Source organism: Berghia stephanieae, chromosome 11 (genome assembly GCF_034508935.2).
Source record: "Berghia stephanieae isolate SIO BIC M18660-M18661 chromosome 11, UCSD_Bste_1.3, whole genome shotgun sequence".
Classification (NCBI taxonomy): Eukaryota; Metazoa; Mollusca; class Gastropoda; order Nudibranchia; family Aeolidiidae; genus Berghia; species Berghia stephanieae.
Genome location: NC_088370.1, coordinates 33,308,995 through 33,328,229, shown reverse-complemented (window position 1 = coordinate 33,328,229; position 19,235 = coordinate 33,308,995). Strand labels below are relative to the sequence as shown.

At 35.3% G+C, this 19,235-nt stretch overlaps 1 protein-coding gene across 2 annotated transcripts in view; it reads left to right on the top strand.

Annotated features, from left to right (window-relative positions):
• LOC144956239 (regulating synaptic membrane exocytosis protein 2-like) overlaps window positions 1–19,235 on the top strand; it is a 91,033-nt gene that overhangs the window by 71,648 nt on the left and 150 nt on the right. For both annotated transcript variants that reach the window (XM_078886662.1, XM_078886661.1), the window contains 10 exons: window positions 921–1,052; window positions 5,466–5,670; window positions 6,659–6,795; window positions 9,290–9,562; window positions 10,084–10,213; window positions 11,922–12,163; window positions 13,897–14,035; window positions 14,919–15,136; window positions 15,755–15,894; window positions 16,967–19,235. The exon at window positions 16,967–19,235 is cut by the window's right edge and continues 150 nt beyond it. In XM_078886662.1, the coding sequence (XP_078742788.1) occupies window positions 921–1,052; window positions 5,466–5,670; window positions 6,659–6,795; window positions 9,290–9,562; window positions 10,084–10,213; window positions 11,922–12,163; window positions 13,897–14,035; window positions 14,919–15,136; window positions 15,755–15,894; window positions 16,967–17,188 (1,838 nt within the window). In that variant the 3' untranslated portion in view covers window positions 17,189–19,235. The remainder of the gene's footprint in view (window positions 1–920; window positions 1,053–5,465; window positions 5,671–6,658; window positions 6,796–9,289; window positions 9,563–10,083; window positions 10,214–11,921; window positions 12,164–13,896; window positions 14,036–14,918; window positions 15,137–15,754; window positions 15,895–16,966) is intronic.

The window sequence follows — 19,235 nt, the reverse complement described above, 5'->3', positions numbered from 1 at the left end:
CGAATGGTGTGTCTTAAACTCTCTCCTTACCAGCCATTTTCGGGATTTTCCCCAAAGCTTCACACCCAACTAACACAAAAATATAGTTTTTACACTCAAACAGAATAGCAGTAAAATTCTTGCGATACGTATTTTCTTTAGCAAAACACGCTCTACACTACACTGTTCATTTGGTTTAAATTTTATGATATACAAAAGAAATTTGAATAGGAAAAATGTTGGTTGTATCGTAACGAATGTGACGATTTTCCTATGGTTGGCGAGGAGAGGGTTAAAACTAACTTTTAAACGAATTTACGATTCAACATTAGACTTTGAGTTGATTGGTTGAACTGGACAGAGAGAAATGTAATCTAGATCTACCTACTCTTGGGCTTGGAAAATAACATATGACTCAGAAGAAAAAGCATGCTCTCTCTCTCTCTCTCTCTCTCTCTCTCTCTCTCTCTCTCTCTCTCTCTCTCTCTCTCTCTTTCTCTCTCTCTCTCTCTCTCTCTCTCTCTTCTCTCTCTCTCTCTCTTCATCTATCTTCCTTCTATCTATCTATCATCTATCTATCTATCTATCTATCTATCTATCTATCTATCTATCTATCTATCTATCCATCTCTATCTCTCTCTCTCTCTCCCTATCTATCTATCTATCTCTCTCTCTCTCTCTCTCTCTCTCTCTCTCTCTCTCTCTCTCTCTCCGTCTACTTCAATGTACTCAATGTGCATATTTGTTTTGTGTATCCATCTATTTACACTTTTTTCTGTCAACTGACATTTCTAATATTAAAAAACATACCACCAGTATATAATATTTTATCAATTATAGCAGCTCAGATCTGTTTTATCCTTATAGTTATTTTGAAATTTTACTCCTCCCCCTCCTTTGGCTTATTTTACTATTACTACCTCACTTTGCCCGTGATGAAGACGGTGGAGCAAGTGCGAGTGATGTTGGTAGCTCGTGTAGTCCGACTACTTTGGGCAGTGGCGGCGAGTTGTCAGACGCTTCCAGTGCAAAGCTCGACTCCAGCTCAACGCTACGCAGTCGGAGTAGCACAGGTACATGACGTCACAATGAGAGAGAAATCTAGCGCTGCATACACAAACTATATTATTATCATAATGTTTACTTATTATGATGCTATTGTACATCTGCTTATTCCTGTTTGTGACTTTATCCATCCTTTATCTGACTTGTATTTTCTTTTAGACAATCAGTGGTTCCCTGGAATTATCCGATTTTACGATGTGTCATCATATCTGGTTAAAAGGAATATTATTATCAGAAATACCCGTATGGGATATCTTTGGTCATGAGTTTGATGAAAAGAATTTGTTGGGAACCACTGCAGTAGATTTCCTGTTGTGTCCAAAGTTTGCAAACGTTTCTTTAGTCAGCATTTTGTGTCAAATCGTCTGTTGACAATCATTTTAATTACGGATTTGTTTTTTAAAAAATATTCTCACAGCTTTCTGCCGGCACTTCATCAATGACAAAAATTGAAATTTAACTAGCTAGCTTTATATATTTTGATTTTGTTCACAGAAGAGAGAGACAAAACATATTGTTACATTTGTTTTGAATTCACATAAATATGATTTAAAATATGTTTTACAAATAAAAAAACTCAAATCAGTAGTAAGTTTTATTATATTTGTACATTGATTGTAAATCACTCGTTTCCTTTAAAATTGCATTGTGCCATCAAATTGAATAACTTTCGTTTTTTGTCTTTGGACCAATTAGAATATCTAAATGTACTGCTACGGTTATCATTTTCATCAAATAGTTCAATAAGGAAATAAAATCAATGAGGTTTAACCTTCTTCACATGCAAGGTCTTCCATTAGACTAATCTCGCTCAATTGATGACAATATTATTTCTTTTGACGGCCAACATATGTAGACGTCATAATGTGTAATTAAAACGGCTTTTGAATTTCAAATAGACAAATCCACAGATTTTAGAACTGTTTCTTGCCCTTTAAAGCCAAAATTTGAAGTCAAGGTGTTTCTATGCACTGTACTGTTGTCTTTAGTGATAGTTTTATTCTGTGTAATTCACATCTGCATTGTAACTATGTCGTTTTTTTTCTTCTTTTCTTTTGATTTCATTTAACCTTCTGTAACATTTTACTCGATATTCAACTCTACCCAAGTCCAACTTCTCGCACAGAATGAAATTGAGAGTCGTGCTATATAAAAATGAAAGTTGCAAATAAATTTGCAACCATTTTTATGAAAATACGATTAAGACATCTACTTGATTTCTAGATTAATTATGGTCCAAAAGTGTTCCATTTACACAAATTAGAAATGCTCAGGACAACATTTTCTTTCGGAGACATTAATATTTCATGGTTGACTTTTGATTCTTTTCACATCTCTGTGCTTAGGTTCTTTCACACCTTTTGAAATTTTATAAATCATCTCAATGCTTATTTTCACTTTGTAGCATTTTATCCGCTATCTGAAAATGTTTAATCGACAATAAACAATTAGTTAAGCAATTATTAAATTCATTCTATAGGGAATGAGATTAGCGGAAGCGAGGACGAGAGACCATGCGCACAACCAACATGACGTTCTCTCTCTAATAACTTTTCCGCCGGTGACGTCACAGACTATGGGTGACGTCCAATCAAGGGACGCTACTCTTCAGCTAATCTCATTCCCTAGACTTTGACACTGCACAAATGCTATAATATATAGGAAGGGGGTGATATGTAATAATTTATAGATTATATCTTATTTCAAATTGTTGTTTTATTGTTGTTTTTTTAGTTACAGTAGTTTCTGAGTTTGCATGCTCCTAGGTATTTTAATATGATTTAATCCATTCCATTTCCCTCGTCTTTTGTTTACTAAAATGTTTTCAAAATTGTCTTTTAATAATTGAATTTTATATTTTAGCTCTACAAATTAATGAAGTTTCCGAGCTTGATTTACAAATAGTAAGGTTTTCAAAACGATGCTGTCATAGTTAGCATCATGGTGATGCCATAATCCTTTCATTAACACACTGTTATTTTCTCTCTGTCTCAGAAATTAAATAAGAAGAATTTAAATAAACCTATAAACACTGTATTTAAAAAAAATATCCATGCCTTTATTTGACACGCTTGATTTTCCTGATTTTCAAAACCAAAAAGTATTTCATTTTCTAACTTTAGGGTTAATACGTTTTTGAAATCAAAGTTCAACAAGTCTTGAGCCTATATTTAGGGCGATACTAATACGATTCAAAAGTCTGATGTCACGCCGCCCGGCAACGGCGGCAATCTTGGTTCTAAACAAAGAAAATCATAACTTTTTATTTTTTTATGCTGGCTAGAACTTTTCATATGCCTTGTGATCAGAATGTGTAAAAGTCAAAACATGATCAAATGTATGTGCTTTTTTTTTCCCCTCTGGATACCCTTAATGCTCGCCGGAGAAATATTTCATACGGGCGTCCGCCATCCATTGTTCTGATAGTTTAGAGCCAGTGTTACTAAGTTGCCATGCATCATTAGGAAGGAAGTGACGTTACGACTGTTGAAGAGTATTACCATTAAACGTGCACAAAGCGCTTTACGGCAACATCTAAAACGTAGGACGAGACATGACGCATGTGAAACATTATTACGATCTTTTTGTTCAAATTAACTGAACTAAACATGTAATACTAGTTGGTTCTAGCACACATCATCATCTTATACTTTACTCATGTCAACAACTAAAACCATCTACATGTCCGTGACAGTTGATGAAACAACTTATATTTAAATACAGGAAAACACATTTTCACAAACTCATTAATACTGTTTTTACGACTTTTGGTGTTTTTATTTACTCTTTCTAACCAGATACAATAATTTCAATAGCCAATTAAATCAGACTTTTTTTTTTTTTTTTTTTTTGGGGGGGGGGGGGGGGGGGGAAGAAAAAGTCTATCTGAACAAGAGCACAAACGCTTTCGAACATTAGCAGGAAAGAATTGTGTACTTAGTGATATAATGCTTTACATCGATTTTCAAAGTTAATAATTTTTTTTGGAAGATTCATTTCTGAAAGATTCAAGGATAAAATTGGCATTAGAAATGGATTAAATTGAATAAAAACTGCAACAATCCTCTCCTATGACTTTGCAAGTCGTCATACTATTCGTGTAAAATTGTATGAGTTTTCTGACAAATTGTCCCATCTTAGATTATTCCATTTGTAGAGCGAGAGTCTTGTTATCATATTTATATGATTTAACTCTCTCCTTACCAGCTATTTTCAGGATTTTCCCCAAAACTTCACACCCAACTAACACAAAAATATATTTTTTTTTATCTCGCAAACACAATAGCAGTAAAGTTCTTGCCATATATAATTTCTAATAAAACATGCTCTACAACACACTGTGTTCATTTTCTTTAACTTATTTTATGATGTACAAAAGAAATTTGAATAAGAATAATGTTGGTTGTATCGTAACGAATGTGACGATTTTCCTATGGTTGGTAAGAAGAGGGTTAAAACGTTGAGTTACATTCGACTTATGGAGTGCTATGATAATTAATATATTTAGTACATGAAGACAGCACGTTTGACAGCTGCTACAACACAGTTAATACATGATAATATGACAGTGGTGCCTCCTGTGTGCTGCTCCTCGTGTTGTGTGTATATGTGTGACGTTTACATCTTGTGTACATATTTGTTCAACTCGTCATGTTTCTGCTTACCTTGTCAATTTCTACAATCACACTCGTCTAATATACAAAAATAACAATGGTTATTACCGGTTATAGTAAATTATTGTATTTGTTTCGTTGAGTAATCAAAATAACTACTTTATTTAAAGTTTTGGTTTTTAATATCAAATTATGTTTACAAATCTTACAATGAGCCCTTGTGTTTATATTATATATGTGTTGGGGGAACTTTCTTCATCACTTCGTAGATGTATTTTAAAATGTTTTCTCTATGAAAAAATAATAAATTGAATACGCCAAGACCTGACTTGTCAACTACTACGAAAAGCTGGTAGAACTACGAATTTTTGTTGATAATTGCAGATCTATTTATTCAACTTTAATTCAATGAAAGTTGCTTAAATGAAAGTTTGGTGGCATATAAACAGATTTAATTATGGCCACTCCGTTTGTTTGTTTTTTCATTAAAACCACAAATGTCTTACAACAATTGTTTGACATTTGAGGTTAGCAGGTCTAATAGAGACCAATAAAAACATATTTGGATTGGATTTTACTTTTAATCTTTTTTTTTTTTTTTTTTGCGTCGTGATATTATTTTTCAAAAATCCAGAAAAAGTATTTCGTTTGCAGTCTGCAATTTGCCATGATTTATTCCTGTTTTGAAACCCATTTTCCTTTTTTTTTTCGAAAAACTTTATTTCTGCCTTTTCTATTGAATTTTTCTATTATTAATATTGAGTTTTTTTTACATTTTCCCCAACCCCTTCCACACCCACCATCTAGTAGTTGGGCGAGACGATCTTCCACCCAGACAAAGACACCCGTCTGCTGCCGATACGCTAGAAGTCCCCGATCATGGCGGAAGTGGTCAAAGGTCACGGTCGCCTTCGAGAGAAGGATCAGCAAAAGGTCAGCGTGCAAGGTCAAGGTCGCCTGGCCATAGACGGATACCCGATTCCTCCAGATCCTTGTCGCCTGAACACGGAAGGTTGGTTTATAGGGAAACGTTTAGCGATGATTTTGGCCATTGGTAGCAAATACAGATCTTGACTAAAAAAAAATAAAAAATTAATGACATTAAATACAGATAGCGCGTAAACTTTCTGATTACACAATGGTTTGTTGGCATAATTATGAGGAAACAATTTCGATGCACTTGTCTACTTGTATATTTATCCGACCCGTATTTTTATCGGAACAAACAAAAAAGAAAGGGGATATTATTATTGTTTCTGTATAGAATGATAAATAATAATAATAATGATAACTCATATTTATACAGCGCTCATTCTCGTGTAAAACACAAGCTCTGGGCACTTTACAATATAAATTATCAATTTTGAGTGAAAAAAAATGCAATGAATTCATAGCCAAACCAAGGATTCATAGTGTCAATAAAATCAAATGCAGTAAAGATGTGTCTTGAGATTCTTTTTAAAGACTTTAAAGACTTACACTATATACATCTAATCTCGTGTAACATATAATCTCGTGTAACGTCTCCTTTATTCCCCAGGCCTATTCCCCAACCCCGTAACTTTACCCCATATACATCTAATCTCGTGTAACGTCTCTTTTATTCCCGAGGCCTATTCCCAAATCCCGTAACTTTACCCCATATACATCTAATCTCGTGTAACGTCTCTTTTATTCCCGAGGCCTATTCTCCAACCCCGTAACTTTACCCCATATACATCTAATCTCTTGTAACGTCTCCTTTATTCCCCATGCCTATTCCCCAATCCCGTAATTTTACCCTAGATGCATCTAATCTCGTGTAACATCTAATCTCGTGTAACGTCTCCTTTATTTCCAATGCCTATTCCCCAATCCCGTAACTTTGCCCCATATACATATAATCTCGTGTAACATCTAATCTCGTGTAACGTCTCCTTTATTCCCCAGACCCATTCCCCAATCCCGTAACTTTGCCCCATATACATCTAATCTCGTGTAACGTCTCCTTTATTCCACAGACCCATTCCCCAATCCCGTAACTTTGCCCCAGCTTCATCCCGGTCACTGGGCGGCACACCGGCATCCACGCCTTCACCAAAGAAACGTCAGTTGCCTGCTATACCCCTGGAGGCCCAAAAAGCCAGTAGGGATAGAGGTAGGTTAACAGTTCAAACCCAAGGAACTGGATGGGGGTCCTGACCTCCTATAGTGGGCAGGGGGTACATGCTGTGTCTTCTATCCCCCCATACATACCCGTTTTCCAATTGTTTCCTGTCATTGTCTTGGAATGAGATTATTTAGTTTTGTCCTGATCCTTGTCAGAGTTCCTTGGCGGGGAGGGAAACAGTCGAATATATAGTTATAGTTTTGGGAGATGATATTTTTTTCCTTGTAAATCATCTCTCTGTTATGCATTGTATTATGTTTAGTGTTTTCCTCTTAGTTGGAACCTGTGCTTGTGGCTGGATGAGACTTTTAGGTGATCTCAAACTAAGTACTTTGACGGTGTGCTCTTGGAATCTACATCTGTTCCCTATTTGAATCAATTCCCCTTTGTGTTACCTTTTCTTTTGTGCTTTAATTGTAATTCTAAAACTTTTTACGATCCCATTTTCTTCCTTTTTACTGGCGCTGATATGACCTTAATGTGTTGCAAGTTGCTAGCGCTGTAAAACCCTTAAAACAAACAAACAAACAAACCCAAGGAAATGCCACCCACTGCCCTGAAATGCTATTTATTATGTCGAAATAATTTAGATGCTTGAAATAATTATGTAGCCCAATGCATAATATAGGACCTTCAATGTATCCTATCTAACTTCTTACTTACTGCCTCATCCTCGTTCTCATTGGCGTTGGCTGCCCGCCCTCTGTGCGATGACAATGTCTGCCCATTCCTCCTGTCTATTGACGATATCGCACAGCTCTCTTTCATTCATATCTATATCTGTATTAATCTGTATGGTTGGCGCTGAAGACACCAATGGTCTGGTTGTATTTCAGCGGCTTCCTCATTGGGCGCGGGCCCATGTCAGTCGGGCCTTGAAATCGTTTAGATGTGGTGCCATGATGACCAGTTCATCCAGCCCATTCCACTCCGAGATAGTTCTAATGAAGAATCTGTCCATTCTATGGTATTTTTATATAACTGGACCTTGGTCTTCCTCTTCCTCGTTTGCCCTACATTTCCCCCTGAACTTCGTCTTTCATTAGGGTGCATCGGTTTCGGCATTTGTGACCAAAAAAAAAAAAAAACAGAAAACAACAAAACAACTGAATTTCCTTCTTTTGATGACATTCAATAGTTCTGGCATGACCTCAATCTGAGTTCCTTAAAAACCGACGACAAAAGTTCATCATTCAAATATTTCTCAAATCCGTCAACGACCAATTAGCAGCGATTCAGATAATAGACTACTTACTTATCCTAACCAGCTACCACCTGAGATCTAGCCCTTCGGTCTTGTGCCATGACGTAGAAGTTAGACGTCTTTTGTAGTTGTTCCAGATGACTATAAAGTGTGTTAGTGTTACTGATGCTTGGATTTGGTGGGAGGAATGTGCATCTCAGGTCTTCAAGAGGTTATAATAGACTAAATAAAAACACTATCAACAATATAAATACAATACAAGAGGAAACACAATATCAAAATGCATACAGCCGTCTCCAAAAGCAAACACATATCAATTCACGTTTCCCAGAACCATCTGGTTAAGTCCTGTAGTGTTCAATGTTAGGAATGCTTACAATTTATAAAAGTGAGTGGATCAAGCACTTATGTTGATAATAGCAGAAAATGAAGTGACATGGCGTCCACATGCATAGCGTCCCTTGCACGACCAGGCGGAATTGTCGTATCAGTAAGGCCGTGGGTTCGCCCCTCCATCGCCGCAAATTTTTTTTTCATTCTCTATTGTCTTCTGGGGGCGAAGTGGCCGAGTGGTTAAGGCATTGCAATGTGATCTGGATGATCCGGGTTTGAGCCCTGCTTCAGACACTTTCGTTTTTTTTTTCCTTGAGCAAGATTATTAACCCCCAATTTGCTCACTTGGACAATATGGGTGATTCCTGTTGACATCAGACATTTTGTTTGATGAGTTATCTATATTCCTTCGTGGAATGCCGAGGCGACGATATCTTATGGTATCGTGGCGCAAAAGGCATATTTTTTTTTTCTTTATCGTCTTCTGGCACTTTTCTACTCACTTCATTTTCTGAATGATTACAGTACACATTCTCTGTTATTTCAGTCTTGTAGAGATTTGTATACTCGTAAGACTCGCCAATACTGTTGGAATATTGTGTCTTCTTCTTCTTCTTCTTCTTCTTCTTCTTCTTCTTCTTCTTCTTCTTCGTGGTAATTGTAGTAGCCCCTTAAACAGATGATCCAGAAAACAGTTCACATTTATGAGTTTCACAAACACAAACAGACAAACACACTCACAAGTTCATAATACACGCCACTACCACATTATCTCATTCGTCTGTAGTGTTTCACACATCCTGTTTTGTTGATAAAGGGGAAACCCGAAACGTCCATTTTATCTGTTTTCGTATATATTAAATTAAAGCTTCCATTCAATTTCACACATTGTTATTTGTGATTTATAGCAGACTTTAACTGAATATTCCTCTTGTGCTCATCCAGTCACGCAAGATTTAGAAGAGAGAGCTCGTCAGATGAAGATGAAAATGAAACGCGCCCAAGGTCCAAGTGGCGGGGGCGGGGGTGGTATGATGATCCCCCTGGAGAATGACGCAAGGTCCACGAGGAGACGGGACAGGCACGATACAGGAGACCGCCTGCATGACAGGAGTATTTCACACGACAGGGTAGAGAGGGTCAGGGAGAGAGCCTTGGACAGGAGTTACGACAGAGGCAGGGATGTAGAGAGGGGGCATCGAAGGAGACGTCACAAAGGTAGGATGATGTAATAATAGTAGTAGTAGTAGTAGTAGTAGTAGTAGTAGTAGTAGTAGGGTGGACCTGAGTTAAGATAAAAATTTCCACACTGCCCTTGGGGTCAATATTGCTTTGCTTTCGTCATTAATTTCAAAAGTAAGGTATTCGATGATATTTCGATGTAATTTAGTACTTTCCAGCAGTTAAAAAGTAAGGCATTTGATGTTATTTAGTACTTTCCATCAATTAAAGAGTAAGGCATTTGATGTTGTTAAATACTGTCCTTCAATTAAAACGTAAGACATTTGATGTTATTTAGTACTTTCCATCAATTAAAAAAGTAAGGTATTTGATGTTATTTAGTACTTTCCATCAATTAAAAAAGTAAGGTGTTTGATGTTATTTAATACTTTCCATTAATTAAACAAGTATTCGATATTATAATTTAGTACTTTCCACCATTTCAAATAGTAAGGCACTCCATGTTTTAATCAAGTCTAAGTATTACACTATCTCACAAATCTCCGTCCATCCCTCAGAATTTAGCCCAGATATGTCGGATGATGTAGCCAGTGATGTATCGGAGACGAGCGATATGTCGGAAGTCAGCAAGGTCAGCACCATCAGTGTCCGGTCAACACAGTCCGAAAGGCCTAGAAGAAAACTTAGGTAAGAAATATGTGAAAAATCTCTTCAAAACGGTTTGCGTTCAAATTGTTTTTAATGCTGCAAATGGAATATGTAATCCATTATACATCCGAGAATTTGTAAAATGGTGGTGTTTTATTGAATAGAATGAGTTTAAGCATCTTTGAGTGCGAAGACCAGAATTATAGATTTTCAAATTTTAGACTTTAGATACATTTTTCGGCATTTTGTTCACTCGTAGCTACTAATGACTCCTTACGCCTCCATGTGCTTGTCCTTCATCTAGTCCATAAAAGTCTCCTCTGCCTGGTGTACCATGAGATACCCCCCCCCCATGCGATGGAGGTATTGGGGCAATCTAGTATGATGTGATCCATATCCTGGTATACCGTGAGATATCTCCCCCTCCCCCTCCCCCCCCCCCCCCCCCCCCCCCCCCCCCCCCCATGAGATGGAGGTATCGGGGCAATCCTGTATCATGTGGTCCATATCCTGGTGTACCGTTAGGTATCCTCATCATGCGATGGAGGTATCGGGGCAATCCAGTTTTATGTGATCCATCTCCTGATGTACCGTGAGGTATCCCCCCCCCCCCCCCTTATTAGATGGATGTATCGGGGCAATCCAGTATCACGTGGTCCATATCCTGGTGTACTGTTAGGTATCCCCCCCCCCCCATGCGATGGAGGTATTGGGGCAATCCAGTGTTATATGGTCCATATCCTGGTGGATGGCATTGCAGTTGGGGCAGGCAGGGGAGGTAATATATCCCCATCTATGGAGGTTGTTGGCTGTTCTGTCATATCTTGCTCGTATGAGATTGCAGGCTGTCTACAGGTTCCTTTTCTGACGTACTACCGGTTTAACCCTTCCCTTAGCAACCATAGGAAAATCGTCACATTCGTTACGATACAACCAACAATTTTCTCATTCTGATTTCTCTTGTACATCACAACATGTAAAGAAATGCTTTGATTACAGCTATAAATGCTATACACTGTGTTGTTGACATCATTTTGCTAAACAACATTCTGTGTAGAATGCACGTGTTACTTTTTTGTTTGAGTAAGAAAAGTCTATCTATGTTTGTATCGGGTGGGAAGAAAAAGTTAATCCCAAGAAATCAGCCTGCTCGACTGGAGATGGAACCTCGGGTCTCCTGAACTCTGGTTTGCACTGTGTCAGCAATAAGTCAATGATCTAATTTTGCATTTTGAGAAATTATATTTATATGTACCTGGCCGTTACAAGGGTTGTCTCTGTTAGAAAAAAAAATGTATTATCGCCTAACAGGCGTCATGTCCCATCCTACATGTTGGCCAGGGACCCCTTGTAAAGCGCTTTGAGAACGTTCAATGGATATATCTCTATATAAAAGCTCATTTTTTAGGTCAAGGGTCACATATTTAAATTCGCTTTAAAACCTATAATTTAGTTATTTGAAAATGCTGTTCTTAGATACTATGGGGAATGAGATTAGCAGAAGAGTAGCGTCCCTTGATTGGAAGTCACGGGCGGCAAAGTTATTAGAGAGAGAACATCATGTTGGTTGTGCGGCATGAGACACTTCACCGAAAGCGAGGACGAGAGAGACGCATGCGCAAAACCATTTTGACGTTCTCTCTGTAAGGTGACATCCAATCAAGGGACGCTACTCTTCCGCTAATCTCAATCCCTATTATATTAAATCTATTTATATATTTTATTTATTCCTTTTTTTGTCCAACAGCGAATTTACCTCTAAGATGGAGAGTCGGACCACGATACCTCAGCGCAGACAGGCATCCGTGCGGAGTACAGGGTCCAACGACAGTCAAGGTTTCGAACAAAATGACGGGAGCGTATCGGACTCGGCCGTGTCTTCCAGTGTCACCGAGGGCCGAAAGCGAAGGCCGAGCATTGGCCACAAGATGGCGGCTCTAGTAGGCCTTAATAAGAGGAGCAGTAGCGCCACGCAGCTTGTTGGCTCGAGTAAGGGGGCTTGTTGTGTATAGATAGAATGAAGTTAACGTCACTCGGGTCTTTGTTATTGTTTTTTGCCATCCACGTTTATGAGTAATGCTCACTGAACTGTATTAACCAGACTATAAACGTTTAAGGTTACCCATAGTTTTGTGTGTTGGTCCGTTATACCTCCAGATTGCAATGTTGTGAGCTTCTTGGCCAAGCGCATACTATCTATAGATAGAATGAAGTTGACGTCACTCGGGTCTTTGTTATTTGTTTTGCCATCCGCATTTATGACTGATACTCACTGAACTGTATTAACCAGACTATAAACGTTTAAGGTTACACATAGTTTTGTGTGTTGGTCCGTTATACTTCCGGATTGCAATGTTGTGAGCTTCTTAGCAAAGTGCATACTATCTATAGATAGAATGAAATTGACGTCACTCAGGTCTTTGTTATTTGTTTTGCCATCCGCATTTATGACTGATACTATACTCACTAAACTGTATAACCAGACTATAAACGTTTAAGGTTACACACACCTCCGGATTGCAATGTTATGAGCTTCTTGGCCAAGCCCATACTGTCTATACAGATTTTCTAAACTCAAGATGTCTTCGGAGAGTTATTGTTGGAACGAACATGAAAAATTAGACAGCGAAGAGCATCTATACAACTTTGGCTAAATGAATTTAAAAAGTAGTTTTCCTTTTTTCCTGTCGTCTTTGCTTCGTTCCCGAAAGTTATCGAGTTTGATCACCCACTGATGTTTATTATTATTATTATTATTATTATTATTATTATTATTATTATTATTATTATTATTATTATTATTATTATTATTATTATTTATTATTATTACTATTATTATTATTACTATTATTATTATTACTATTATTATTATTATTATTATTATTATTATTATTATTATTATTATTATTATTATTATTATTTATTATTATTATTATTGTTATTATTATTATTATTATTATTATTATTATTATTATTATTATTATTATTATTATTATTATTATTATTATTATTTATTATTATTATTATATTATTATTATTATTATTAATTATTATTATTATTATTATTATTATTATTATTTATTATTATTATATTATTATTATTATATTATTATTATTATTATTATTATTATAAAAATGTTGAATATTTCATATGGTACAGCAAAACCAAGGATTGATGCGTTGACTGATTGACTGATTAATTTGTTTAATGTTAGGCTGGATGAAGTGACCAATTGATAATGATGATAATATTTGGTGTTGAATTGCCAAGAATGTAACGAATTGAAAATGAAATGAAAATGTTGATGTTGTGTATGTCGCATGCGTGAAAGAAAGAGAGGAGAGAGAGAGAGAGAGAGAAGAGAGAGAGAGAGAGAGAGAGAATGGGTAGGAGTGAGGTGTCTGTTCAATGTTATAGTTATCATATAACGTTATGACAAGTGTAACTAAATGACAAATTGCCATATTTGTGGACAATAAAGATCTATTATTATTATTATTATTATTATTATTATTATTATTATTATTATTATTATTATTATTATCATTATTATTATTATTATTGTTTTTATTATTATTATTATATATTATTATTATTATTATTATTATTATTATTATTATTATTATTATTATTATTATTATTATTATTATTATTATATTATTATTATTATTATTATTATTAAGACTTATTATTTTATATAATGTTGTGTTTTGTCCCACAGGAGGCGGAAAGAAAAGAAGTTCATTCCAGCGTAGTGAGGAGATTGGGCCTGTAGATTTACGGGGTGGAATGTCCAAACAAGCAAGCAAGGACAGTACCGATGGAAGTATAGGCAGTATTAGTAGCGATTCTTCCAGTGTGTAAGTCATACTATATATAGATATATAATTCATACTCACACACATTAAAAAAAATTGATTATAATGATAATAATGATAATAATAATAATAATAATAATAATAATAATAATAATAATAATAATAATAATAATAATAATAATAATAATAATAATAATAATAATAATAATATTAATAATATTTTGATACTAATACTACTACTACTACTACTATACTACACTACTACTACATACTACTACATACTACTATCTACTACTACTACTACTACTACTACTACTACTACTACTACTACTAACTACTACTACTACTACTACTACTACTACTACTACTACTACTACTACTACTACTACTACATACTACTACTACTACTACTACTACTACTACTACTACTACTACTACTACTACTACTACTACTACTATTATAATATAATAATAATAATATAATAATAATAATAATAATAATAATAATAATAATAATAATAATAATAATAATAATAATAATGATATTAAAAAAAATAATAATGATATTAAAAAAAAAATAATAATAATAATAATAATATTAATAATAATAATAATAATAATAATAATAATAATAATAATAATAATAATAATAATAATTATATATAATAATAATAATAATAATATAATAATAATAATAATAATAATAATAATAATAATAATAATAATGATAATAATGATGATGATGATGACGATAATAATAATAATAATAATAATAATAATAATAATAATAATAATAATAATAATAATAATAATAATAATAATCCGAAAACTATTGGCATACCTAAAGAGCACAACGTCTTGTACTCATAAGAAAATTCATTGAAAAATTGAAATATTTAAACTAATTTTTTAAAAAATTCCACAGCTTATGGCTTCCTACGGGTATGCGACTTGGACCTGAGGGCCAATTTGGGGAGTTTGTCGAGGGACTGGGGCCCTCACAGCTGGTTGGTCGACAGGTTTTAGGGGCCCCGTGTCTAGGAGAAATACAGCTGGGCCTTTATGACCGTAAGGGCCATCTTGAGGTGGAGGTGATACGAGCCAGAGGTCTTATGTCCAAACCCGGGGCCAGAGTTTTACCTGGTGAGATATTACCCCACACTTAAGTAAGATGTGGGCCTTATATATATATATAAAGTCACTCACGTATTTTTGTCGAGACAATTGTTTCCATGTCCTCCATTTCGTCAGTTGACAAAAATACATGACTGACTTTCTTTTTTTTTAAATTTTTATATGGTCTAGCCAACATTATCGAGCACTTTTGTACCTACAAGTTCCCACCAACACTCATATATATATTTATAGGCGGCATGTGCCATCCTACATGTTAAATGTTGCTGTTGGTCAGGGACCCATTGTAAAGCGCTTTGATCACGTTTAGTGGATATTGTGCTATAGGGAATGAGATTAGCGGAAGAGTAGCGTCCCTTGATTGGAAGTCACGAGCGGAAAAGTTATTAGAGAGAGAACGTCATGTTGGTTGTGTGGCATGAGACACGTCAACGAAAGCGAGGACCAAAGAGACTCATGCGCAACACCATTTTGACGTTCTCTCTTTAAGGTGACATCCAATCAAGGGACGCTACTCTTCCGCTAATCTCATTCCCTATATAAAACCTCATTTTTTAATTTAGAATGTTGGTCTTAAAACCCCACTTTAAACTAACTGTAACCTTTGCCCTTCTTTGACCTCACCAGCCCCATACGTTAAAGTGTACTTGATAGAAGGCAAGCATTGTGTGGAGAAGCAGAAGACGACGACCGCCAGAAGGACGCTTGACCCTCTCTATCAACAACAATTGTTCTTTACAGAGCCTTACCACAATAGGATTTTACAGGTATGTCATCGATCCTTCGATAGGATTTTACATTACATACAAGTCTTTGCACAATAGGATTTTACGAGCGAATCTCAGCACAGTAACTGGGTGGGGTTTCTGACCTCCCATAGTGGGTAGGTAGGTACTTACTGCGTCTTCTATCCCCCTATATCTGTTTTTCAACTTGCTTTCTGTCTTTGTCCTGGAATGACATTACTTGGTTTTGTCCAGACCCTAGCTGGGAGGGAAACAGTCAAATGTATAGTTAGAGTTTTAGGAGATGATATTTTTTTCCTTGTAAATCACCTCTCTGTTATGTCCTGTTTTAAGTTTTGTTAACATATTAAATATAATTTGTAAACATTTGAGTGTATTCCTCTCAGGGGAGACATGTGCTTGTGTCTGGATGAGACTTTTAGGTGATCTGAAACTGAGTACTTTGATAGTGTGTTCTTGGAATCTACATCTGTTCCCTATTTGAACCAATTCCCCTTTGTCTTACCTTTTCTTGGGTACTTTAATTGTAATTCTAGAACTTTTTACTATCCCATATTCTTTCTTTGTACTGGCGCTGATATGACATATTTTATGTGTTGCAAGTGCCGTAAAACCCTTTGAAAACAAAGAAACAAACAAAAGTTATTATAAGGCAACACATATTTTGCTTATCTTCAGGTAAATGTCTGGGGTGACTACCTTAAAAACAAACAAACAAAAATTATTAAAAGGCAACACATATTTTGCTTATCTTAAGATAATTGTCTGGGGTGACTATCTTACAAACAAACAAACAAACAAAAATTATTAAAAGGCAACACATATTTTGCTTATCTTCAGGTAACTGTCTGAGGTGACTACCTTAAAAACAAACAAACAAACAAAAATTATTAAAAGGCAACACTTATTTTGCTTATCTTCAGGTAACTGTCTGAGGTGACTACTTTAAAAACAAACAAACAAACAAACAAAAATTATTAAAAGGCAACACTTATTTTGCTTATCTTCAGGTAACTGTCTGAGGTGACTACCTTAAAAACAAACAAACAAACAACAATTATTAAAAGGCAACACATATTCTGTTTATCTCCAGGTAACTGTCTGGGGTGACTACGGTCGGATGGATAAGAAAGTCTTCATGGGAGTCGCTCAAATCCTATTGGACGACCTCGATCTAAGCAACATTGTGATTGGCTGGTACAAACTATTCCCAACTTCCTCTTTGTTCGGCCACCATTCCTCCTCGTCCACGGGACTCGCCCAAACGGGACACGGGTCCTCCACTTCTTTAGAAACGTTCGTTTCCCGGACTTAGCACTTAGCTGTGTTTAGGCGTTATATTTTAATTAATTATTATTGTAATTATAATTAATATCATCATTATGGTTATTATTATTATTAATATTATTATCATTTTTATCTACCTATTATATTTGTTACTATCATTATTCTTATTGCTACAACTATAAATAAAATTCCTTTTCTCACAGTCTCAGTCCGTCTTTATTTTGACAAGAATTTACTAAATCATATTTTTTAGAGATTGTTTCATCAGAAAAGGTGTGCAAAGCACCCAATGCATTCTTGGAATTTGCGTGTATGTTTTGAATTCTAATCTAGCCGGACTTAGAAAAGACAATATGAAAAGAGGGTTTGCATTATTGTGACGTCATATTAGAAAACTTAGAAAAGAAAACATGAAAAGAGGGTTTGTATTATTGTGGCGTGATATTAGAAAACTTAGAAAAGAAAAATATGAAAAGAGGGTTTACATCATTGTGACGTCATATTAGAAAACTTAGAAAAGAAAAATATGAAAAGAGGGTTTACATCATTGTGACGTCATATTAGAAAACTTAGAAAATAAAATATGAAAAGAGGGTTTGTATTATTGTGACGTCACATTAGATAACTTAGAAAAGAAAAATATGAGAAGAGGGTTTGACTTATTGTGACGTCATATTAGAAAACTTAATCCGTGACGTGAAATTAGAAGTCAGTTGCAAGTAAACGGCACCAGCCTTGAATTTTTTCCCCCTCTGAACTGAACAAAGTTAAAAAATGAAAATTGTTAAGTCAATGGTCTAAAACCATTATATTTGAAATCGACAGGCACTTTACTTTTACCTACAAAAGTTCCTAAAATGCCGAAACGCTAATGAATGTCAAATAAAGACGGACGAGTCAGAGGACCTTGAAACCATTCATCATCTCCATTAGAGTAATACCAATTATTACGTCATCATTATCGTCATGTTCATATGATCGTTTCGTTTTGATACCTTCATCATCACCATGTCTGCCTCACGCCTTTCATTCGTGATTTATACCTTAGTATAATATTTGTACATTTTTTTTTAATTATACGTTTTTTTCCATCACTAAATTCTCTATTTCATACATCAAGCCAATCCAATTTAAATTCTTCCTCTTCCCTCTTTCGTATTATTTTCTTTCCTCCTACCTTTCCCCTTTCTTTTTCTATTCTTGTACTTGTATCTCTCCTACACGTTTTCCTTTTGCTTTGCTCCTAGATATTTTATTACTCCTACTACTACTACTACTACTACTACTACTACTACTACTACCACCACTACTACTACCACTACCACTACCACTACTACTACTACTACTACTACTACTACTACTACTACCACCACTACTACTACCACTACCACTACTACTACTACTCCTACTACTACTACTACTACTCCTACTATTACTACTACCACCACTACTACTACTACCACCACTACTACTACTACTACTACCACTACCACTACTACTACCACTACTACATCTACTACCACTATTACTGATACTACTACTACTACAACCCTACTACTACTACTACTACTACTACTACCACTACCACTACTACTACTACCACTACCACTAATACCACTACTACCACTACTACTACCACTACTACTACTACCACCACCACTACTACTACTACCACTACTACTACCACCACCACCACTGCTACTACTACCACTACTACTACTACAAACCACTCCTACCACCATAAACGCCATCGTCCCACCTACTGTCATACTTTCAGTCTTAGATACTCTGAATAGAAGCAACAAAACTATGTACCTGTACTATTAGTTGTTTCAAAATTGTACATCAGTATGTTATGTTTGCCGTGTTAGAAACGGCTCTTTCAATGTATTTCCCTAGAGGTTTTCTTTCTATTTTTTTAACTTTACTGTCATCTGTTTATAGTTATACCTAATGTGATTTTGTTTACAATTTTTGTTGATGGAGATATCTATAATAAAGAGTATCAGCTGGATCTGAAACTGTTTCCTTTTTAAGCTTTGTACTATAAATACCGTATATTATATCATTTGATA